At 39.6% G+C, this 26,126-nt stretch overlaps 1 protein-coding gene across 14 annotated transcripts in view; it reads right to left on the bottom strand.

Moving 5' to 3' along the window:
* OSBPL6 (oxysterol binding protein like 6) overlaps window positions 1–26,126 on the bottom strand; it is a 151,346-nt gene that overhangs the window by 76,478 nt on the left and 48,742 nt on the right. For all 14 annotated transcript variants that reach the window (XR_005384790.1, XM_038584953.1, XM_038584955.1 and 11 more), the window contains one exon: window positions 13,574–13,830. Coding sequence is in view for 13 of the 14 variants with exons in the window: in XM_038584953.1 (XP_038440881.1) it covers window positions 13,574–13,675 (102 nt within the window). In the remaining variant the exon portion in view is untranslated. The remainder of the gene's footprint in view (window positions 1–13,573; window positions 13,831–26,126) is intronic.

The following is a 26,126-nucleotide window of genomic DNA, read 5'->3' as shown; positions in this document are numbered from 1 at the left end:
CTGGCAGAAGGAGGGAGAAGCAGACTCCCCGCTAAGACAGCCTGACATGGGGCTCCAGCCCAGGGCCCTGGGATCATGACCTGAGCCCAGGACAGATGCTTAATGGACTGAGCCACCCAGGTGACCCTAGTCACATCTAATTTTTTTAAAATTATTTATTCATGAGAGACACAGAGAGAGAGGCGGAGACACATGCAGAGGGAGAAGCAGGCTCCCGGGACTCCAGGATCACCCCCTGGGCCAAAGGCAAACGCTAAACCGTTGAGCCACCCAGGCATCCCAGTGGCATCTAATTTTAACTCAGCAACACTATTTTCAGTGAAGCTTGTCACTTTCATGTGATAATGCTGATGGTAACGGTGGTGGCGGCGGCGGGTAGAGTCTGGGGTTCTCTGCATCCCTGTCTCTAAGCTTTACATGGATTATTTCATTCCATTTTCACAGAAAGAGCCTGAGTCATGACTATGACATTTATTTTACCGCTGATGGGACTGAGAGAGGCACAGAGGGGTTAAATGAATGACAGGGGGTCGGTAAGTGTTGGATTTGGAACGTGAATGGAGATCTTGCTCTGCACTCAGGCTTCTAAGCCTTCTACTGAAAGCAAGGCCAATGTGAAATGGCAAAACGACAGCAATTTCAAGCAGCGTATTCCCTCGAGACTAACTGACCACATCAGAAGCCACCCTCGACCAAACTTCTGTGGAAGCAGAGAGGCAGGAATGAGTAAAACAAAAAAAGATTCTAGCACTCCTAAATATGGTGCAACCTTAAGGTTCATTTCCGAGTCAAGAACTAAGAGCAAGCCAGCTAGCTTTTCCTTCGGGGATGCAGTGTCCGACCTGAGAAAAGAACAGGAATTTTGCAGTCACGCAGATGAGCATGCCAACCCTCATGCTGCTCTTTACCACGTGACTTGGGCAAACCATGACCCTCTCCCACCTTGGGGTCCTCTAGCTGTAAAATGGGGAAGGTAACGTGTCCCTTGGAAGACCCTGCACATCCTGGAGCTGGCACCCAATTCATGCACACCTGGGGATCTGATAAACAGTAGCTGACATCTCAGTGGTAAATGCTGTAAGAATAAATCTTTAGGAATCCTGTGTATTTTTATAGAAAGATGTGTCCAAGCACCCCGCTGGGCATGACATCTGGAAGCGAAGAATTCACGCCCGACATGACCACGATGTTATCTGGTCAACCTAGTAACGGTAGGCAGCAGCACCTCGTGACCAGAGCTTTAGGACTTCCTGAGGAAGCTAACAGATTGAGTGCAGACCCTGCACCCCTTTTTTTAAAAGATTTTATTTATTTATTCATGAGAGACACACAGAGAGAGAGAGAGAGGCAAAGACATAGGCAGAGGGAGAAGCAGGCTCCATGCAGGAGCCCGACGTGGGACTCGATTCTGGGACCCCAGGGTCACAACCTGGGCCAAAGGCAGAGCTAAACTGCTGAGCCACCCGGGCTGCCCACCCTGCACTCTTCTGAATGGCATGGCAGCAGAGGCACGTGGACTTGCCTGCTGTCTTCTTCATAACTCCCTTCAAGAAATATCATCATCATGATCATCATTATTGGAATAGCATAAAATACCAAAATCACTGAAGCCAGAGGGCCACGACTATATAAGCAATAATTCTACTACTTTCTTTATAGTAATAATTGTCTTACTCTCACTGAAAGATGGCAGAGTTGCATTAATGATAAATCTCCACTTAAGTGCCACTAATGAATGAAAGTGGAAAATTTTATTTATTTTTTTTACTCCCCCTCCCCCGCCCCACTGCAGGGCAGGGTATGTGTGACATTGAAAGTGGAAAATTTTAGAAACAGTGGCTGGGAAGAGGCCACACGACATGCCTGGGGAAGGAGAGGCAGCGGTCATCCAGTCTTGATTCCTGCACAGAAATATGAAAGTTACTAGGAGCCAATAGTTAGGGCCCCACATTGAACTGGCCTATGGCTGGAAACCCTGCATTGTAAGAAATACCATCAGGAATTTTTTTTCGCATCAAGTAGTCAATTTACAGCCAACAGTAGTTCAGCAATCTTGACTGTGAAGTGGTAAAAGGCATGTGAATAAGCAGCTTTTTAATTCCCATGGTTGCCTTCCAGGAGTACTGGACCCAGAACCCACCAGCAGGTTTGTTTCTTACCTGTACTCTCAAGACTCACGAACACATTAACAAAATCCCTGAAAACCTCAGCAACTCTGATCATACTTTGGTGCAGCAATTATAAACAAATGGCAAATAACAGGGAAACATACTAGGTCACTTCAAGAGCAAAGGCTCTGGAACATGCAGAGTTAATTTAAAAGGCAGGGTGGCAGGTAAGTGTGACTTGATCAGAACAGTAAAGTCAAGATAGTTTATAATTTTCTTTTTCTCTTTTAAAAAAAGATTTTATTTATTTATTCATGAGACACAGAGAGAGAGAGAGAGAGAGAGGCAGAGACACAGAGGGAGAAGCAGGCTCCATTCAGGGAGCCCGACATGGGACTTCATCTGGGGACTCCAGGATCACGCCCTGGGCCAAAGGTAGATGCTCAACCCCTGAGCCACCCAGGAGTCCCTAATTTATAATTTTCTACACAGCTATTCAACGACCCAGAACAGACAAGGGTTTTCAGTAGGACAATCACTCACATGATTTTGCTAACAAAAAAAAAGAAGAAAAAATCCTATATGGATCTATTTATGTGTATCTATATGTATGTGTATTTAAGGCGGAGTTCATTTGTTTTGATCACCTCTATGTACTCAGAGCATATATATGGTTTGCTTATATGTACCCATAAATATTTGCTGAATGAAAGAACAAACAAATTGCCATGAGATAAATACAGGTAGTAAAGTAGAGAAAGGGTGGCCCAGCACCTGTCTCAGCACCTCAAGATGGTTTTAAAAATTTGCAGCAAGGTTTTAAAAACTTGCTGCAAGTTTTTAAAACCTATGGGGCATATCCTACACATTTAATTTCAAGTTTGTTTGTTTGTTTGTTTGTTTTTTGTTTTTGTTTTTTTTTTTTACTTATGGAGGTAAGGCTTACAATTTCATTACTAATATAGCTGACAGGGCCTCCCAGGTGGCTCAGCAGTTGAACATCTGCCTGCAGCCCAGGGTGTGATCCTGGAGACCGGGATCGAGTCCCACATCAGGCTCCCTGCATGGAGCCTGCTTCTCCCTGTACCTGTGTCTCTGCCTCTCTCTCTCTGTGTGTCTCTCATGAATGAATAAATAAAATCTTTTAAAAAATAAAATAAAGTAGCTAACATTTATATTTACTATATTCACAATACTATTTTAAAGCTACATACATATGCATGTTAACTCACAAAATATGAGTCAAAAAATATGACATACATTTTTTTTGCTATAGAAGCAATAAGCATTCATTGCAGAAACATTGGTGGGTGGGGGGAATGGATGGATCAGAAAAGAAAAAAGAAATGAAAACTACCACACCAGCAACAAACTCTTTCAATATCTTGCTGTATTTGCTTTCAGCTTTTTTTCAATGCATATATACACTGCATTCTTTTTTAAAATATTTATTTATTTATTTATTTATTTATTTATTTATTTATTTATTTGAGAGAGAGAGAGAGAGAGAGGGCATGAGGAGGAGGGGAAGCAGGACGGGAAGAAAGAGAATTTGAAGCAGACTCTGCGCTAAGTGCAGAGACCAACATGGGACTCAATTCCACAATTCCAAGATCACGACCTGAGCTGAAATCAGAGTCAGATGCTTAACTGACTGAGCCACCTGAGTCCCTATATACATGTGGTTCTTAAAAATAAAAGTGGAATTATACTATATTTTCAACTTAATAACCAGTTTTCTTCAATTAACAATGTAAGATTTTCCCACAGCATGGAACATTCTTCAAAAACATTTTTAGCAGCAGTACAATATTCCATTGCAGGACCACGAGGTAGGTTATTTATTTAAATAACTCCTTGTTGAACAGTAGGCTGTTTCTAATGTTTTAATAACATAAAAATACTCTGATAAATATCTTTGCACAGAAATCTTTACATGTATCTTTGGTGCTTCCTTGGAATACGTTTCTTAGAAGCTGAATTACTGTGTCCTTATGGGGATGACCTTTTAAGAGATTTTAGATATGTATCACAACATTTCCCTCCAGAAAAGCAGAATCAGTTAACATGTGTAGCAGCAGTGCATGAGAATGTCCATTTCCCTGAAAACTCATAAACACTGGCTATCGTTATTATTACAAAATTAGCTCTTAATCAGGATTTGAGGTCAAGAAGTCTGGTGCTTTATACAAGTTACGTGGGGCTTTCCTCTATCTTTGTGAGAGTATTTTACTTATAGCCTAGTCACTTTCAGTAGCGACTGGGCAAAGGGATGGTAACATCTTCTCTCTGTCAAAATTGAAAATCAAACAAAGCAGTTTTGTAGAATTTACGGTCCTCTGAGATGATGTTTTTATAGTCCTTGAGAAACACCTGTAAACGTATTCTGTGAAGAGCGATGCTTTCCAAACCTGGGTGAGCCACAGTCTCCCGGGGAAGCATCTGTAAATGACAGATTCCCAGGTCCCCTCTATGACCCATGAATGAGGCCCTTTGGGGTTCACTAACTGATTATACTGTGGCTCTTTCCATTTGGTGTTACACCTAAGAACTGAACAGGCAGCGTTAATCTTGGGTCTGACAGACAAATTTACTGCCATCAAAATGCTATCCCAAACCAGCCAGCTCAATAAGAAGAGAGAACTTCTCCAGCGAGAAGCTGATAAAGCAGGCCTAGAGAACCAGAGGCTTCTGCAAACATACCAACGAAAGCAGCAACCAGATTCTTTCTCAAATAATGTCGAGTTCTGAATTCCTCGTGGATAATGAGCACCTGAATGCTAGGTGGCAGATTTCTTTCCAGTGGTCTCAATTTCAGCACATTTGACATGGACTGAATACCCACGGCGAACACCAAGCAGCAGTGACAGTGATCTCCAAACGGTGGCGACTACAGGGCTGCTCATTTCATTTCATGGAAAAGGCTAATCACAGTTTTCAATGAATATAAACAAAGGGTCCAAACTTCTCATTACAAAGACAATAGGTGTAGTGCAAATACAGAAAATTCAGGAAAGCACAAAGAACTTGATTCACCTTCAATAATAGTATTTCATGATAAAAATTATGAACAAATTGGTCTCTGTACCATTTGGTCTATTGTTCCCCCAGACAATGAGGGTGTTAAAAAAAAATCACCGTTATCACTGAGGGAAAAAAATAAGGTGGCAAAACATAACTCAAAAATAATTGACACCGGCTGCCTTACAGAGTTTGCTTTGAAGTGTACAGAAGGCCCTTCTCCTGGACATTCAGCTTGTCAAGCCCTAAAGTGAAGCAAATAGTGGTGTGGGCAAGAACAGGGGCTCTAGAATCAGGCTTTCCATGGAGCAAATCCTGTCTTAGCTGCTCATTAGCTGTGGGGAAGATGCTCCACTTTATGCCATCATTTAGGTCTTTGAAAGAGGCGAGGATTGTTCCAAACTTCCACTGTGAGAACCCATGAGACATTAGCTGTTGCTGGTGTTGTCCTAGCTGTTTATTCATGAATTTTGTCTAATATTTAGATTTTCCAGGACACCCAATTTACAAAATGCGTCTAAATCACAGAAGCTTGTCACAGCCTGTTCTTGCAAGTAATTATTTTTTCTTTCCCATTAACATAGGTCCTCAGTCCTAAAAGTTAGGTTCCATGGGATGAGTAGAATCCCAAAAAGGCTAAACTAGAAGCAGCTCAAGCTTAAATCGGAGGTTTGGTATTAAATCAGGAATACTTGCATTTTCTTTTCTCTAAAAGCTAGAACGCTTTTGTTTGCAGTAACACTTTATTTTTCTCAACTCAAAGATGGAAACAGGTTTCATATTCAGAAGACAGACACTGTATTTCAAAGCAGTGATCTGGTTGTTTCATTTAACAAAGCTATTTGAAGAAGATGCTTCAGAGGTTCAACTGGAAGAGACGTATTCCAATTCACTTCATGTATATGCTGGGGGATATTTTTATCAGCCTGTTTGTCCAGGAAGAAATATTGTATGAAAACTCCATATATAAAGTATAGACATTGATGAGGACCACTGTTGCTTTCTAGTTTTTTTAGGCACCTTTTTCATTTCTAAGGAAAGTCGCATAAGCAGCAGATGCTGCTGACACCAGAACTCGGAAGTCAGGTCACCAGTCCATGGTCCCAGGAGTCCCACATAATCACTGCTGGAGACTGCTTTCACTTGTCATCGATGAACATTAACTGAATGGGCCATGGCTGCTTTTCAAATGTATTGCTGGTGATAATGTATAGGAGACATCTTTAGATACTCATGTAATCAAAATCTTCTATTTGTTGTGGAAGATTGACTATGACACTAAATAAATATTTTATCAAAACTGGCAAGAAGATTAACTACAAGCCTCTTAAGACTTACTCATAATTTTTCCTTAAAAATTATTTATTTTATGATCTCTGAGCTTCAGCGAACTTTGAATCATTATAAGGAATGGCTTATACTTTTTCTTTGATTTGTCATTAAACTAAAAAGATGGACTCATTGAAGCATTTGCGATGTCTAAACTGGAAGATCTGTAACAATTTTAATTGTGTCTAATACTAATAATAGACTCTATCATCTAGTAACTATGCATTCCAAACCCTAAATTCTTAGAGAAATAGTGTCTGATTTACTGAAAATGACCCAATAATGATACAAATAGAAATAAACTGTGGCACCAAAGAGAGGTTCCACTTTTAAACATGCAGATCCCTGGGCCTAATCCCAGAACTTCTGAAACTGTCTCTACAGGTGGTCTCAGTCTTGTGTATTGTAAAAAATTCTCTAAAATATGTAAATGTGAGAGTAATTATGAAGACAAACAAAATCCAGTCAGCTGGTCATAAACTTAGCCTATTAGGTAATGTTACCTTAAAATAAGCACTATGGGAAATAGTAACTACTGTCTTAAAATAAAGTTATGGAAACACTAATTTGAAAAGATATATGCACTTTGGTGTTTACTGCAGAATTATCTACAATGGCCAAGATATGGAAGTAACCCAACCACCCACTGACAGATGAATGGATAAGGAAGATGTGGTATGTATGAGTGTCTATATATATTATATATACCAAAAAGTATTTATTTTATGATCTTTGAGCTTCAGTGAACTTTGAATCATTATAAGGAATGGCTAATACTTTTTTCTTTCATTTTTCATTAAACTAAAAAGATTGACTCACTGAAGCATTTACGATGTCTAAACAGATATATTTATGTGTATGTATATATGTACACATATATACATAAACACACACACAATGAAATATTACTCAGCCAATAAAAGAATGAGACTGTGCCATTTGAGACAACATGGATAAACCTAGAAGGTGTTGTGCTAAGCGAAATAAATCAGACTGAGAAAGACAAATTCCATATGATTTCACTCATAAGTGAGATCTTTAAAAAGACAACAACCCAAACCCCAAATGAATCAAACAAACAAAAAGCAGAATCAGACCTATAAATACAGAGAACAAACTGATGGTTGCTAGAGGGGAGAGGGACGGGAGGTTGGGTAAAGTGGGTGAAAGCTAGTGGGAGATACAGATCTCCAGTTAGGGAATGAATAAAGTCACAGGGAATAAAAGGCACAGTAAAGGGAATACAGTCAGTGATGTTTTAATAGCAATTATGGGGACAAATGGTAGCTTCTCTTGTGGTGAACATGGGATCATGTACAAAGTTGTTGAATCACTATGTTTACACCTGAAACTAATGGAACGTTGTGTGTCGACTATACTCAAAATAACATAAAATGTTACCTCCCACCCGCACCAATATTTTTAACATCTGTTAACATTTTAACAATGCTTTGCTTTTGTCTGATGCAATTTCCTTCTTGGGCTTCAAGTCATTTATTTCACCATATAATCACTGTTGGTAGCAAGCAAAAAGGTCTGTGCTCCCAGCTGCCCTCTGCCACCCCTGGATGATTCTTCTTCCACTCTTGAAACCCACCCTTCTCAAGAGACACGGAGCTCCCCACTATACTCCTTTCTACTTTGTCATCTCCCAACCCCATGACGATTCCTTCCCTGCTAATGAGACTTCTGGAACCTGGTTCCCAATCTTCCTCTCCGTGCTAACTGCTCACTCATTTATTCATTAAAATATATTCTGAGCCATAATCATACATGAAGTACTGTGTGAGGTGCCAAGGATACATTTTTGAATGAAATAAAATTCCTATTTCCAGGGAGCTTACAGGTCAGTGACAGGCAATAGGGGAAGAAGATATAGATGTGAACAGATGAATATGTAACCTGTCAGGTGGTGGTTAGTGCTTTGAAGTAAGATGATGCAGGTAGGCAATGAGTGATGAGGGTAGGCAGGGCAGGGTACTGGTGATCCAGAAAGGATGCATTTGGTGAATGAGTCAAGTACATGAGCAAACTTGGAGATGCCTGGAGGAAAGCAAGTTAGGCTAAAGGAGTCCCAAACACAAAGACCCTGCAGTGGGAGCACAACTGAGGAAAATGCTGGAGGGAACTAAGTGAAGGAAAACAAGGCAGGTGATGGGGTCAGAGAGGTGGGCAGAGCCAGATGATGACTGACCTTGTAGACAATGATCAGAAATTCAAGTATTACTTAGAGATAGATGGGAACCACTAGAAGGTTTGGAACAGAGGAGTGGCTTGCTCTGACTCAGGGTTTGAAGGGATCAATCTGACCACTCTGTGAAAATGACCTGTATGTTGGGCAAAGGACTTACAGGCAGGGAAACCGGTTAAAAGACTATGGCCGTCGTCCGAGTGAGATATGATGGTAGCTCAGACCAGGGTAGAGGGGGAGGAGGTGGTAGGCAGCGGTAGGACCCCAGGTACATCCAAAGATAGAACCAATAGGATTCTCTGAGGGTTTGGAAGCAGGTGTGAGAAAAAGGATGAGTCAAGAATGATTCCTGGTGAAGTTTCTGCCTGGACCAAAAGCAAGGACAGACTTGCTGCTTACTGAGATAACGAAGACTGGGAAGGAGTTGATTTCAGAGGGAAATGAAGAGTTCAGTTTTGGACATGTTAAGTTTGAGATGCCTTCTTAACATCCAAGTGGAAATCACTCTTTGTTACCTCAATATGACTATGGTGGACTTAATATCCAGGATCAGGACTGGCAATCCAAATGCTTTCCAGGGTCAAGCAGGAAACGTAAGTATTGAAGCACGATAAAGAAAGGTAGGGACTGTGGCTGATCAGAGGGTACATACCACATCTAAAGGGGAAGACACTCAGCCACTCCTAAGCGCGGTCTAGTGTAGTCATTTGGAATCTGGGCTCCAGTGTTTGTTCCTACCTCTTCCAATTTCTTTCTTTCTTTTTTTTTTTTTTTTTTTAGGATTTTATTTATTTATTCACAACAGACACAGAGAGAGGCAGAGACATAGGCAGAGGGAGAAGCAGGCTCCCTGCAGGGAGCCTGATGTGGGACTCGATCCCAAACTCTGGGATCACACTCTGAGCCAAAGGGAGATGCTCAACTGCTGAGCCACGCAGACGCTCCTCTCTTCCAATTTAACAGAAAGAAGAATCTGGATATTTAACAACCAAATCTTAGGAGAATAAAAAAAGTTCCACAATCTACTAGATTCTATAAATGCTCAGTTAAAGTTCTAACTACAGGATTTACCAGTGTCCTTAATTTATTAATGTATATCGCAAAAAGAGATTGTGTTTAGCATTTCTCTTGACAATAATAGTCCCTTTTCATGCAAAACCTCAAGGGGAAAGTATTCTTGGGCACATACATTGGGAAATTCTGCTTTTAAAAAAATTAAGAGTATATGTTTCTTGCAGATTATGAATCATAGTTGATTTCTCTCTGTTTCTGGGTCTCTTTCTCACACACACACACACACTCACACACACATACACACACAAAGTTAATTTTGTTAAATGTTCTAACATTGAATATCAGTCTGAAATGAAATGTAAATGGAGCAATTACTGAAGTCTTCCAACCTGTTAAATCCTAAGTGGAGTCTTGACCCTCTTATGTTGATGAAGAAACACTCAGTGAAATCACAAAGGACACTGAATCCCTTCATTTCCTAACTCCTCTCCCTCCCTCACCTGTTGTGCTACATAATTTTGCCACCGGAAGGACAGCCAATTACTACTATGCACTTGGCAGATGGTCTTTGTTTTACTCAATCTATGAGGAAGGAAGAAGAGAGAGGACACATAAATCTGGAATGGCAAGTTTGTAATAAGAAGACAAGACTAACACCATTGAAGGTCTTTAAAAATATCCTCTGGGCTATATTAAAATATTTGAGGTGTAAGGCTTGTCCCTGAAGAATTAGAGCGTGTTGCCTGTTTAGAAGAGCTTAGAAAACAGTTGAGGAGATTGGTTCATTAAAAAAATAATAAATATAAAAATGTCAAATGTTGTCCAAAAGTTCTGTAAAAGTTCAGAGAAGGGGAGAGGACTTCATGGGGTTGAGTGGTCAGGGAAAGGTCACATGAGCCAGTCCCTGAAGCGGGGATATCAGGTCAAGCAAGTGTGGTGGGAATTCTGTGTAGGAAAGACAAAGGCAGAGATGAGGATAAGGCAGTTTTAGGAATGATGTACAGACAAGACTGTACAGGGTGGGAGGGACACGGGACCCTGAGGCTGGATCAGGTCACAGAGGTCATCAGATACCAAGTAAGGAAATCTGGCCTTAATTGTGTTGGTAAACAAGAAAGAGTCTTTGAAGGGTTCTGAGAATGGATCTGCCATATTAAGGAAATTCGATCTCACAAGGCCATCAGGGACACAGTGAGGCCAGAGGACTGTGCAGGATGTTGAAGTGACGAGAGTCTAGGCTAGTGAGTGGACAGTGGAAATAGAAAGAAGTGGTCCCATTATAAAGGGGGAAATAATCAGTAAAATTTGTCAACCTACTGAATGTGGAAGAGTCAAAGGAGAAAGGAATGGCTTTGACCCTGGAGTCTGTGAGAGAATGATTATCCGGAGAGTGAACAGGCTTATGTGTATTGATTTAAGACGTCATGGTACATCTAAGTAGAAATGCCCAATCGATCGATTAGTGATCTAAAACTAGAACCTGGGAAGGACAGGCAAACACTGTGCATTCAGGCATCACTGAATTCTCAGCTACAGGTCGATCATTTACTCATATGGTCCATCTATGAGATATAGGACGGACTCCGTTTGCATGGGTGTCATATCGGAAGAATGGTAACATTCATTGAAGACTCATTTATCACTTTCTCCACACCCCTTCCCTAGGAAAATAATCACACACCACAATAGGTGTATATGAAAACCACCGCATCATATTAGATCACAGGATCCTCACAATCTCTGATTTCCCCCAAATCACTTAGGAAGTGACTGAGACAGGAAGGGAAAAACAGAACTCTAATTGTTCTTTATTCTCTCCCCTGAGAGAGATGAACAGACACAAAACAGGAGACACAAACCAGAGGAGAAAGGATTTGGGAGAGTCTGGACCCAGTGACACACACAACATTTAAAGTGAACTCTCCTTAAAGAATAACAACCATTTGAGCATTGTCTCAATTTACAGGAGTAACAGATATCTTACTACTTGATTCTCCTTGTAAAACTTTTCATTCATGAGCCAGCCAGGAGTCACACAGTCTACCTTCAGACCCCCTCTGTGGACCAGGGTCTCAGTTCCTCCCTGTCGTTTTGCACAGGAGCCTTGGAGCTCAGGTGCAATGGGCAGCTCAACAACGCACGGCAGATGTTTGCACAGCCATCATCCATCTTTTCCATTTGCCACAACTCTCCAGGGTGACCTGGGTCAATCTCGTCCTTCTGTCAGCAGCTGGGAAGGCCAGGCTGCTTAAAATGTCTCTCCATTGAAACGCCCAGGGCAAAGGAAAAATGGAAAAGCCGTAACAAGAAAGGACAGAGAGGCAGGTGAAGGAGAAACAGAAACTGCACACTTAGAAAGCATCAAGGCATACAGTTGTTGTTACTTCGTACAAATGAGGTTATTCTGTTCACTGTACTTTTACTTTCTTTTACTCTATGAACGCAAGGCAATAAACATAACTGTGTGTGATCACAGAGTGAGTTAAGGGCAAAACCGCTTCTGATGAAAGGAATGTGGACGTCTGGTTTGAACTCTACAACAAAGGACACCAGTGTCCAAAATCCCCGTAGCAGAAATACCTGCCTTAGCATCTGTGACAGATATACAGATAAGGATCCTCTGATTCTCACAGATAACCCTGGGGTCTCCTGCTAGAAAACGGGAGGAGTCCAGGGTGGGTCTGGGACTGAGGGTTCCCTAAGAAAACACCTCCAGCAGTGCATTCCCACCATCTAGAAGAATGAATTCACATCTGGACTGGCTGTCTCAAGACCCAAATCTAGGGCAGCCCAGGTGGCTCAGTGGTTTAGTGCCACCTTCAGCCCAGGTTGTGATCCTGGAGACGCAGGATCCAGTCCCGCGTCGGGCTCCCTGCATGGAGCCTGCTTCTCCCTCTGCCTGTGTCTCTGCCTCTCTCTCTCATGCTCTGTGTCTCTCATGAATAAATAAATAAAATCATAAAAAAAAAAGATTAGAAAAAAAAAAAAGACCCAAGTCTATGCTGTCGAGCACAGGGTAACTGATGTTCACACTTCCGGAAACTAGGCCATACACCTTGAACACATAAAATAGGGAGGTAAAACACTGCAGGAATAACTGACTAAAGGGAATGTTCCTCAAAAGGAAAATGTTCTAAAGTAGTTAACCTGTTTATTGTGAATTCCCAGTTACGCAATAAAAATTCTATCACAAGATAATGTCATAACGGCAGATAGCAATACTCAGGCACGTACTGGACAAAACAACTGCCTGTTTTGACAATGAAGAAAATTCATGTGACTAATTTCCCCCCTACAACCTTGGCAGGTAGGACAGCCACTCAAGTAGTAATGAAGTCACTCTGTAAACAAAAATCATGGACAGAATGGGCTCAATGGGATGATGACACAGTAATTTATTTTCTCTATTGACTCTAAGCATTATCAGAGCTCTCACTGCCCTTAAGTCCCTGATACTACAATTTTATTTGTATCCTAATTCCTGAATCTGTTACCAGATTCTGTGAAATGCCAAAGAGAAGTTAGTGCTGGGCAGGCCAGTGAGAGACTTGTAGGAAGAAGATTTTTTGCAGGTTCATATCCCCTTTCTCCTCCACAAATAGAGAGAGGAGAGTGTTCCAGTTCCTGAAGCTGCTCCCCGCTCCTTCAGGTGCCCAGTGAAGAGGAAAGCAAGGCTTCCTCTAGCCACCCCACCTTTCCGGTGGTCTACACCCTGAAACAGGATCCTAAATAGAAAAACAAGATGGGGATCTTTGTGGCATCAAGGGGTAGATCTACAGATAACAGTGAGTTTTCCTGTGGAATAAAAATCTTCACAACAAGATTTCAGAATTAATTAGCAAGCCCATCGTATCCTAAGGGTACCATATTTCCATAAAATAATAAAATGCACTCTGTATTATTCTCTTACCTGCCGACTCTCCCTATGGGAGGATGTTGAAGAAGAGGCACTTCTATGGGTTGGAGTGGATGTTTTATGAGCAGGGGATATGCCCTTCTCGTCTGAACTCATCGCTGCAGTTAAGGGTCTAGTTGTATGCACTTAAGACCATCCCAATCGTGTCTCAAATTTGCAGACAAAGGAGATGATTTTTCAGCTTTAGTTCCATTTCAGGAATCAGGCTTGACCAGAAAAGAGAAGGCAAATATTGAAGGTGTCCAAAATACCTAAAAGTGAAACAAGAAGAAAAACAAAACACCTCATGTAATTAAAATACAAATAAAAAAATCATTATTTTTAGGGGGGAAAAAGAAACCTAAAATGTTAGGGAGAGGAAGAACACTGACACATTAGGAAATATTATTTCTTCCTCTAGATTTTAAGGTGGAGGCTAAAAGTGCTAATATGAAAAAAAAGGTCAAAAGGAAAATGGAAAGAAACCATACGCTAAAGTCATATTCCTCCCTCACATTCTCTTTGTTTTAAAGCAGCACATCAGTTTCCTCCCCTGGAAGTTAAATGCCCTGCTCAATGGCTTAAAATAAGGGCTCAGCCCACACCTGTCTTCAGTTGAGTTCAGTTGGGTCCTGAATGTGATGGTTAAATCCAACAGAAAACAGACACAAAAGGCAAAAAGGTTCATGCATTTTGTATATTGTGTGATGCAGCATTTAGGAAGGATCAAGAATACGCATACCCACCGTTATTTGCACCTCAAGACCACAACATACTTACATATGATTCTCAATTCAATGACCAATGGGCTCTCAAGAACCTACAGATGGACAAACATGTTGTGAAACTGGAGTCGCTTCATTTAGCTACAGCCAAGAGTCACTTCATTTTTCACTTGGATTCACATAAGGAAAGCTTGCTAGGACCAAAAACTTGTGCCTGAGGGAAGCATTGTTCAATTGGTAACACTGGTTGCTTAGAAACATTATTTTTTAAAGGTAAGCATGATAGTAGGAGAAGCTTACCCAACCATCTGTGACCCAAAAGACTGACCACTAAAGCAAAGTTTCCCTCTTCCAAGAAGACAGAAGACAGATTTCTACCCCCATCTTAATGATACTTCTTGAAGGAAGCACAGAACACTGTAAGTACAGGTAAGTACCACAGCACAGGTGGGAAGAAAAAAACTCCTGGACATGATCAGAAAGCGAACTTAAGGTGAAAGAAAGGGGAGACCTGAACTTCAGTCCAAAGGAAGAGACAGTTAATAAAATAAAAAATAAAAAAAGAATAAAGATGTAGGAGGATATATGGCGAGAGGAATGCACTGGATCTGGAGGTTAGAGGTATCCTGATCAAGAGGGTTGGAGCTGAGGTCTGAAGGATGAGCAGGAGTTAACCAGGTGCCTGGGTGTCCGGCCTGGCACGACCAAGGAATTAGTACTGGAAATCATGATGAGAGCCGCATGATGGGCCAGAGAGAAGCAGACGCCAAGTCCCCGCAGGGCCTTGTCAGCCATGTTCACCATTTCGATTTTTTATCGTAAGCCTAAGAAGCCATAAAGGAGTGTGGTATAACCACATTTGTGTGTTTTAAAGCATACTTTGACAGCAGTGAGAGGAGAACCAGATTGGAGAAATAAAGAAGGTGAGGGAGGCCCAATAAGGAAGCAAGAGAGGATGACTTAGAGAGGTGGTAGGAAATTTGGCATCCAGTCCTGGCAGTTGTAACAGGATACAGAGGAGTGTGTGTGTGTGGGGGGGGGGGGGGGGGGGGGAGGCCGGGTTGAGGAAGCTTCCTGGGTTTCTGGTACTCGGAGCAAGGGCTGGCCAAAGGAAATTCAGGATTGACAGGAAGTCCCATATGGTATTGACCCGCTGAGTTTCAGGTATAACCGAGGTGTTCAAACGGCGATGAACACTTGGAAAAGTAGTTCCAGAGCTCAGAGAAATTTAGGCTGTAGACAAATGTTTAGTAGATTGTTACTAATATAAATGTATCACATGATTTATGTACAGATCACGTAAACTCTGCAAGTGTATGAAGTTTTTTTTTTTTAATCTTTTTTTAAATTTATTTATGATAGTCACATAGAGGAGAGAGAGAGAGAGAGAGAGAGAGAGAGAGAGAGAGGCAGAGACACAGGCAGAGGGAGAAGCAGGCTCCATGCACCGGGAGCCTGACGTGGGATTTGATCCCGGATCTCCAGGATCGCGCCCTGGGCCAAAGGCAGGCGCCACACCGCTGCGCCACCCAGGGATCCCCGTGTATGAAGTTTTATACAGGCCTAGAAATAGTCCTATTTTCTAAATCTGCAACATTATGTTAACGGATTGTGTGACCCTGAGTGTGTTAATCAGGATTTTAATCGTCACCTGGCTATAGAGAATATTCAAAAGAACAATCCCAATAATTAAAAGGCAAGTTATTATAAATTAAGAAAACTGGGCTCTTTAGTGAATAAAATCTGTGTAATCCCTTTCTTAAGATTTCAGCTTGTCACCACCACTTATCCCCCAAACTGGAAAGTCTTCTCTTGAAACAAAATTGATCTTTGGGTTAATAGAGATGTCAAGAGCTGCAGCGCTCCTTCATGGGCTAAGAAATCAGGATCCATTTAGTATTGTCAAAAGGCAGTAATAAAGCAATATTTGATAGAGGATCATCTAATTCTTTTATTATATTAAAGTAGCCTAATAAGTGTGAATAAAATTTCCCAAGCCAAGCTCTGGTGCCAACAAAGAGAAAGCAAGAACACTGCTCAGTCCTTGATTTGAAGTACTTTCTGGTCCAAGACATTTTATAAAATGCTGACACACGAGCTAAAAGCGTGGAAGTTCTGTGATGCATTCAAGTGCCCCAAAGGGATGAGGTTGAAACAACCAAACTATTAGACTGTTATCCATTTGGAAGTAAACTCAATCCAAGCTACATCAAGAGACATTTCCCCTTCTGAACTTTTTTTTTCTTAACTGCACCCAACTCCTAACTGCACTTACCCCATTAACACCAATGCTGACACCCACCAATTCTGGGTTTTGTTTTAAGTTTAAATGACATTTTCAGGGTAAACTACCTATGATGAAAGTGCAACATTTTGGTTGAATGACAATTATGAATATCTTGAATAATACCAAGAGTGAAGAAAAGGCAATTAAGAATATTCAATTCATTCCAAGAATCATTTTTGATATAATTGTTATTTCTATTAATTTCTGATTTTTTTTAACAAAGAGGATTTCAAGTACCTAAAGTTGAAAGAGATGACCTTTAAAGATCATTCCAATCTGATTATCAGTCAAGTATTTGACCACCTGTTCTATTTCAATGTGCATTAAAAAAGTAACTCCAAATTCTGTTAGTAGGTTATACCTATTTACTCTTTACTCCTACAGTGTAAGAATTAGTGTGACATTAGAAAAAATTATTTCATCTCTATCAAAGCACATTTTCATAAATTGCCTAAATAAAATCCTAAAGCCAAGGAAAACCCATAGATTTTGTTTTATATATTTATTTTTCAAAGACCATAGATTTTAAAGTCAACATCAACATAATTCCTATACTCAATGAGAAAAATTATTGTTGTTGAAAATAACAGCGATATAAGAGCTGAACATCTAATTTTCTGTCTCCCTCCTTGTTCATATCAGTGGGATCACTACAATTGTTTTTTTTTTTTTTTTTTAAAGATTTTATTTATTTATTCATGATAGTCACAGAGAGAGAGAGAGAGAGAGGCAGAGACACAGGCAGAGAGAGAAGCGGGCTCCATGCAGGGAGCCCGATGTGGGATTCGATCCCGGGTCTCCAGGATCGCGCCCTGGGCCAAAGGCAGGCGCCAAACCACTGCACCACCCAGGGATCCCTGTTTTTAAGTGCTATAACATCTGCATTTACACTGAGTGACATAAAATTCAGATTTATGACCCAGAGAGCTAAGTAAAGCAAGAGGCGGCAGGGAAGAGTTCTAGAAGCTGCTGTTCACAGGCACCATAAATTGCACGTGTTCAGATAAACATCTGAAACTCGACTATGTAGGCTGGGCTAAGTTGTGACATAGAAACACACAACTCCCAAATCTTAAGGCTTACGAGAAAGGTTTATTGACATGTCCTTTAGAGGTCAGCTGCACCCCTACCCTGCATCCTCTTCACTCCAGGCTTTAAGAGCAACTCCCAAGTGACAAGGGAAAACAGCCACGACAAAACAGGAGAAAGTTCTTAAAGTGCTTGCTTATAGGTGGCACATGTCCCTTTTGCTCACATCTTATTGTCCAAAGTAGGTCAGATGGCCAAATTAAGGAGGATGATGCGTGAAAATATAGTGCAGCCAATATAAGGCAACGAATACTTAGGGGCAATAATCTACTATATTCACCACAGGGAAAAATTAATAGCTCAGATGAAAACATTTAAATGGACTCTAGTTTCATCACCTAGAAATAATCCTAGTTAACATTTGATTCTACTTTAACCAACGTAGGAAAAGAATATTCACTCTATCTGCAATATGCTTTCTTCAGACAACAATATATTGATAATAGCTTTCTTTGTGAACAAAGGAACTTCAGTATCATGGCTCTGAATCACCACGGCCATCACACAGATATACCATGATACATTTAGCCGTGCTTCTACTGGGACATTTAGGTTGTATTCCATATATTTTGAAACAATGAGATTTATCACAGAAGAGATCCTAATCATTCTGTTAGCTTTTGATCATAAAAATGACTCTCTTTGTTCACTACTTTTTTTGCTTTATTTGGTATCATCCGCTCTCTGTTTGCAAGTGATTAATGAAATTTGTCCATCCTTTTACATTTAAACTTTCTGTATCATCTTGTATTATATATTCATCTACTAGTGATCATGGTTTGCTTTTTTTTTTAAATCTAGTATTAGTGACATTTTTCTCCTTCCCATTTAATGTTGTAACTAATAGTTGGGCTTATCCCTGCCATATCATGTTACACTTTCTATTTTATGGTTCTTCTCTGTTTCCTTCAATGCTTGATGGCTTTTCCTTTATAATCTCCTTTTCCTTAAAAAACTGATTTTAGCATTTTTAAAAATATTTTATTTATTTATTACAGAGAAAGAGAGAGAGAGAGTGCACAAGCAGGGGGAGCGACAGGGAGAGGGAGAAGCAGGTTCTCCGCAGCGCAGGGAGCTCAATGGGGGCTGGATACCCAGGACCCTGGGATCATGACCTGAGCTGAAGGCAGATGCTTAACTGACTGAGTCACCCAGGTGCCCCTGATTTTAACATGGTTTTAACTGAGTTTTACATTTGACCTTAAAAGATAAAATTCCCCTTGTAATGTTCTATTTCCCTTCAAGTTGCTCTAAATCTTGTTGGAACCTACAGTCTGTAAGTGACACAGTAAGAGTAAAATGGTATCCTTCTAGTCTCCCTTGCAATACAAGACCTCCCCCACACTACCCCAAATCAAATTTTTCTCTTCCCAGTCCTTTTCCCAATCTTGGTGATTTAATCTGGAGTTTTAGAGAATCACACTTCATACTCTAACACAATAGAGAGGAAATGATACTACTTTTTTTGGTTGAGGCCAACTGGGTCTCCAAGTATGAGGATAGATTGTAAGAATTAGGTAACTTTTCCACCCTTTCTCAGTCTCCTTTTCTGCAACAGTAGCTGAGGTTTGTTTTATTTATTATTTTTTAAAATTATTTATTCATTAGAGACACATAGAGAGAGGCAGACACATAGGTAGAGGGAGAAGCAGGCTCTATGCAGGGAGCCCGATATGAGACTCGATCCTGGAACTCTGGGATCACATCCGGAGCTGAAGGCAGATGCTCAACCGCTGAGCCACCTAGGAGTCCCTGAGGTTTGTTTTAATTGAGACTTGACTCAATCAAGATTTTCCTCAAATTGAGAGATAGCCATCATAAAATTAGGATCTAGTTCTTCATAGTTTTGACATTAGATTCTGTTTTAAGTTAGTGTTTGGGTTCTTGATAGTTTGTCTTTTTCAATATTTGCATGACTACCTACGGAGAATGATGAGGAGCCACATTAGAGGATCGCAGGCACAAGTCACAAGGGAGGGCATTCCTGTCATCAACTGATCTTACCAATGCAAATGTCATTGTACGGCTGAGTGGAATAAATTAGTTTTCTATCAAGATCATCACAGGAGCAATAAATGCCTATTGTCATTATATATTACAGTCATTACAATGTCATTATATATTCAAGTGGTTTTTTTTTTCCATAAAGAGAAAGGGTAGGGAATCTTTTTATTTCTAAGGTCATTAACCCACAAAAAGAAAAAGAAAATCAAGGACTGCTTTCATGAAGTTAAGCCAATGTCTTCTCAAAAAGGTGGCAACGTAAGATTTTATAAACATTTTCCCAGAAAATAACTAAACAGCAGAGGCTAAAAGGACTTTAAAAAAAATCATTAGTACTTTCACTAAAGAATAGTGGCCACAACATGCCATAAAATGGAAGGGATCGGGCAGCCCGGGTGGCTCAGCGGTTTAGCACAGCCTTCGGCCCAGGGCCTGATCCTGGAGTCTTGGGATTGAGTCTCAAGAGTCCCACGTGGGGCTCCCTGCAGGGAGCCTGCGTCTCCCTCTGCCTGTGTCTCTGCCTCTCTCTCTCTCTGTGTCTCTCATGAATAAATAAATAAAATCTTTAAAAATAAATAAAGAAAATAAAATAAAATGGAAAGAATCACTTTATTCACAAACAAACCAGTAGGTATGAAACCAATATAGAACTCCCATCTTAAAATGGCACTATAAGAAGAAAGTCTGGCAAACTCCACCAGTTTCCTCTAGATTAGAATGGCAAGGAGCAAGAAGCACAGGGAAAAGCCTCATCACAGATTAATAGCTTTCTGAGGCCACAGAGGCACAGCAATACTGGCACACAAGTACATAGCTCTGCCTTATCTTTTCCTGCTTTCCTTAGTCTTGGCTTCCAAAGAACATCATGGACACATCCCAAAGCACACCCAAAATACAGCCTTCCCTCCCTAGCAGTCATTTACAAAACTAGAGAGGAAAAAAAGCATACAAAGAGACAAGTTCTCTATGACTGATGAAGACTGGCCACTCTCCACTCTCCTAAGATCCTTTACCAAGGACATGACTAAGACAGACCTATGTTCCACATCACTTAGTCCCCCAAGTGTGAATTTTCAGAGGATCAAAATGCTACTCAAGTAAACATGAAGGGAGCCAAGGATAACTGGCACAAATACTCTTTTGACAAGGAGCAGATTTCATATAGAGAAAAGCTAAAAAAAAAAAAAAAAGTATGTGCGTATAAACCATGATGAAAAATTATTCCCCCAATAGGAGAGCAAATTATTATGTGTGAGAGATAATTAGAGGGCAGATATGGAATGTTAATCCTAGCAAAAGGGATGGTAGCTTTAGAGTACCACTGCTTCATACTTTCACAAATTAAAAAAAAAAGTGTTTTTGAATAAGAAATAAGACAAGTTGAGATACAATGGGAGCTGGCAAAATTAAGAAATTAAGGAAACAAACGATGACATCATAATTTCAAAGTAATTAAAATGACATTAATGAAGCACCAAATGATTCTGCAGAAAAATTCAAATCAATAGGTAGGTTAAAAAGACCAAGTTGAAGAAATCATCTTGCAAATGGAAGGACAGGAAAAGTCAACAAATAATGGAACCTGAACCTACAGATATGAATGATGCTAAAGACAATAATCAAAAAAGAAAAGAAATAATATTCAAAACTATTCCTGAACATAAGGAAGCCTTCAGCTTGGAAAATAAAATCTTCAACAGATAAAAATAAATATTTTTATCTGGAAAAATAAACTTCATCAGGCAAAATTAGTAAAAAGCAAACCAAAATAAGATAGATCCTAATGATATTGCTGAATTTAGATCATTCTCTGAATCAATTCAGGAAGTTAAATATTAATGAAAAAGTGGAAGCAAAGGGGTTAATCCTAGAAAAAGTTTGAAAATATACTCTTAGTATGCTTCAGAGTGAAGAAAAAAGTAAAACTGGTATTGTAGAATATTTGAAAGGAGCAGAAATCAAAAGTACTCAGTCTTGTCCCTCCCCCTCCCTCTCCTCTCTTTCTCTCTCTGAGTGATGGAGTGAATTCTCTGGTTAACTCAAGGGTGAAAGACTAAAGATAACAGCAAGCAAAGCATACACAAAATAAGGTAACAAAACTATTTAGAAATGCAGAACATAGCTAAAGATATAAGGAAAGGAAAACTCTTGGTCTTACTCATTTCCATTACTAAACACAAAAGAATAAAAACAAATGCATTAAGTTTATAATTCATGAAATTAGAAAAGCCAACTACAGAACCATACAAATAAATAAATGTCTTGGATTTATCAACTCATCTATCTATCTATCTTTCTTTCTTTTCTTTTTCTTTCTTTCTTTCTTTCTTTCTTTCTTTCTTTCTTTCTTTCTTTCTTTCTTTCTTTTCTTTCTACTTTTTTTAAAAAAGATTTTATTTATTTATTCATAGAGACACAGAAAGAGAGAGAGAGAGAGAGAGAGAGGGACACAGGCAGAGGGAGAAGCAGGCTCCATGCAGGGAGCCCGATGTGGGACTCGATCCCAGGTCTCCAGGATCATGCCCCGGGCTGCAGGCGGCACCAAACCGCTGCGCCACTGGGGCTGCCCTATTTATACTTTCATTTCTAAATGTGGAGAAAAACAGGAATCACAAATACAGAGAGGTCATAAAAACATATAACCAGGCATAGAAGACACTAACTTATTAGATAACTGTTGCAATGTATAATAAATAGCTAAAACTGGTAAGAGTTCAAAGGCTAAATATTCTATAATCATCCTGATTTTAAAAGTACGCCATTTAATGTCCATTCCCAAATATTTAAGAACTCCAAACAAATACTGGAATATGTCTTTCTACGTGCTGTTCTGTACATACAAACACATAACCATACATGCACAGGCACATAAGTCAATCTACATCAGGCTTAATGGTGAAACATCAGTACCATTTCCATCAATGTCAGCAACAAAATAATCATACTGGTTATTACCTTATTAACACTGTGCTCTGAGAGTGCTAAACAATGAATAATATAATTATTCATCTGAAATGCACATGAGAATCAAATGAAAATCAACCAGAAGGGAGGAAAAAAGAAAACTTTCCTTAATATAGCTGGTTACCAAATCTACCTACCTGCCTACATCTATCTATCTATCTATCTATCTATCTATCTATCTATCTATCTATCTATATATCTATCTATCCTTTTTTTAAAGTGAAAACATTCAATCTGAAAAGGGTCCATATTATATAATTTCAACTATATGATACTTTGGAAAAGGCAAAAGTATGGAGACAGAAAAAAGATCAGTGATTGCCAGAGTTGGGAGTCGGAGGAGGGATAAAGAGATGCAGCACGAAGGATTTTTAGGATGGTGAAACTATTCTGTATGATACTGTAATGGTGGATGCAAGCCATACATTTGTCCAAACCACAGAATGTACAACACTGAGAGTAAACCCTAACCTAAACTATGGACTCTGGGTGATAATGACCTGTCAAAACAGGTTCATCATTGATTGTAACAAAGATACCACTCTGGTGTGGGATATTTACAGTGGAGGAGGCAGGGGTGGGAGGAGGGAAGAGATATGTGGAAATTCTGTACTTTCTGCTCAATTTTGCTGTGAACCTAAAATTGCTCTTCACGTAAAGTCTTAAATACATGTGGGGTGCCTGGTTGGCACAGCTGGTTGGGCACTAGACTCTTGATTTCAGCTCAGGTTCTGATCTTAGGGTTGTGGAATAGAGCCCTTTGCTGGGCTCTGTACTCAGTGTGGAGTCTGCTTGGGACTCTCTCTCCCTCTCCCTCTGCCCCTTCCTTCTGTGTTCTCTCTCTAAAATAAATAAATATAAATCTCTTCAGTCAATCAATCAATAAATCATGGGTGTGTGTGTACATCATCTAAAGTGATGGTTAGATAAAAACAATTCAAGATCCTTACATTTGGTGACATAAATTATAGCACAAATATCAGCAATTTAGGAGGTGAAATCTGAGAGGGCTCTTTTTCGAATTTTAAATATTTGTTCTTTTTTATACTGGGTATATATTAATTCAAAAAACAGACACAATAAAGCTATTTTTATTTTGAAAAATATTTGTTTCTTTTCAGGTAAAGAATATAATTCAACATTTAAAAGTTGCTTTTAAAGACTTATAAACTATGGATAAATAGCAATAAGACATGCTAAAATGTTCTATTTTTTGTCTATTTCAAGTAGAGAATCAAAGAAGATGGTTGTAAGGGGAAAAAGGAAGGCAGACATGCACACTCGTGTCTCTCTCACACACACTGAACTGAATACAGACACCAGACAAATCCATGCAAGAGAAATTTGAAACACCGTACACACCAGGTAAACAGTATAGGAGATTGGGCTGAGCAAGGAATAACCCTGGAAAACACTTTCTCAAGGTTGTTGTATGAAATAAATCTTTGGTATTAGCTTATATTCTGATTAATTCTTTCTTGATACTAAAGGAAGACCTCAAATGACACATACTGCTTGAGAGTGCTAGTTATTTGGATCTGTAAAACTATGTTTGATGCAAAAGTACAGATGTCGTTACATCTGAGTATCTTCTTTCCCCTACTTAAACTAACCTACTTAAACTAATAGGCTTCTTTTTATCTGTTCTGAAAATTATAAATTCTAAAGATTATAACTTGAGAATTCTAACCTTCGAGACACTCTGATACAAGTTCTTCCCAACCTTCTGGAACCTTAATGCTTACAAATATGTTATTTACTGGAAATTTACCTTATACAGACTATCCAAATGCACTGCGGTCATTACAATGACTAGAACCAGTATGTTGTATACACTTGACAAAGCATTCTCAAGGAGGAATCTACCAGGCAAGAAAAAGGAAAAGCCCTCTTCATCTGTCTAACTGATCCTTGGGCATGTCCAAGGTCAAAGAAAATAACATGGTGGGAGAAGGCTCTATAAAACCTGCCTCCATGGACCATGAGGTAGGGAAAGGCAGGGATCTGCCCCAGTGCTGGATCAGTGAAGGGCCTCAGTTATGGGGGTAGAGAGGCCAGTGAGAGCCTTGATCTTCTGGCAAGATGTACTGCCCTGTCCTGAGGCTTTCCTATTGAGAGTTACTGTGTCCAGACTCAAAGACCTAAGGTCCATTAAAGAGAGGGAGGCTTTTCCATTCCCTTTCGCAACCTAGGAAAAGCACGAGAAAATGCCAGCACAAGGTTCTAATAGTCCTTATGAAGGGGAAACCAGCTCTGCATGGATCTCTCTTATTAATAATACAGAGTAGGAGTACAGCATCCCAGAGAGCCATGAGATTACTGGCAAAGACATATCCCCTTTTACACACACCACCAGCAAAGGAAGGAGTACATAATTCAAAATAAACTGCCCCCATACATAAATCTAAACAAATTCTCAAGAAAAGAGCTAGAACCAATGTTACATTGGTTTGTGAACCAATCTAAACTTCCTTTAATGATCTGAATGGTTCTACTTATTTATTGGTAGCTTTTCATATTGAAGTTTCCCCTGAAAGTCAGCTGAACTCAGCCATTTTCGAGTATCACACTAATCTGTTATATTATAATGTGGCAATGACCTTATTTGAAAACTGTAATTTGAGTTGACTTGGTTTTTGTTTTTTTTTTTTGTTTTTGTTTTTTACACTGAGCTGATGTATTTTCTAATTGGGACATATGCCCTAGATTTAATAATTATACATTCTTTCTAATCTAGTTTCAATCTTGTAATTGGTATGAAATTTATATTCCAGGAATATGGCCCACCTCTTTCCTCTTATTTTAGGTTTTATTGGGTTTTGGTCATTATGCGCTGGACTATTCTCAGAACTGAGTCTTCAAAACAATGTTATCATAAAGAGATTAAGGAATATGTCCTTATCCTGAACAACCAAGCTACCTCATACTATTCCCTTGAGTAATCCTTCTCTGGACATCTGCTAATTTCATAATTAATAAAACATAAATGGCCTTTCAAAACATTATCAATGAGTAAAAAAATAACACATCAAACATATTATTTTGAGGTCAGAATCCTAAAAAGAGATCATCACCTCCTTCCTGGCTTTCTCTATAATGTCAGGGGGGAAAAAATACCAATAAAAGCATCAGTCTCTTACCACTGATAATAATAGTGGTAACATATGGTAATATAGTGGTAATAGTGGTAATATAATGTCAGACCAGATGTCACATTTCTTATCCAGGAACTCGTCTGTTACAGTGTACAGATGACGAAGGTAGGGTTTAGGAAGTATATTAAATAGGATCCTCAGTTTGGTTTCCAAAGCTAGTTGACCTCAAAGACCATGAAACAACTTCTTACTTGCTATCTACCCTTAATGTACTAGTAAATCAATGAATAAACTAAATGTCAAGTCTAGTTTTTTTTTTTTTTGTACAGAATGATACATTACTGATGGTATACAATTACACATTTATAGAGCTTCTTAACCTGGGGTTCATGAATGGGTTTAAT

The sequence above is a fragment of the Canis lupus genome, chromosome 36, assembly GCF_011100685.1.
Source record: "Canis lupus familiaris isolate Mischka breed German Shepherd chromosome 36, alternate assembly UU_Cfam_GSD_1.0, whole genome shotgun sequence".
Lineage (NCBI taxonomy): Eukaryota > Metazoa > Chordata > Mammalia > Carnivora > Canidae > Canis > Canis lupus.
Note: the sequence above shows the minus strand (reverse complement) of the source record. Positions and strands in the feature narration are given on the sequence as shown.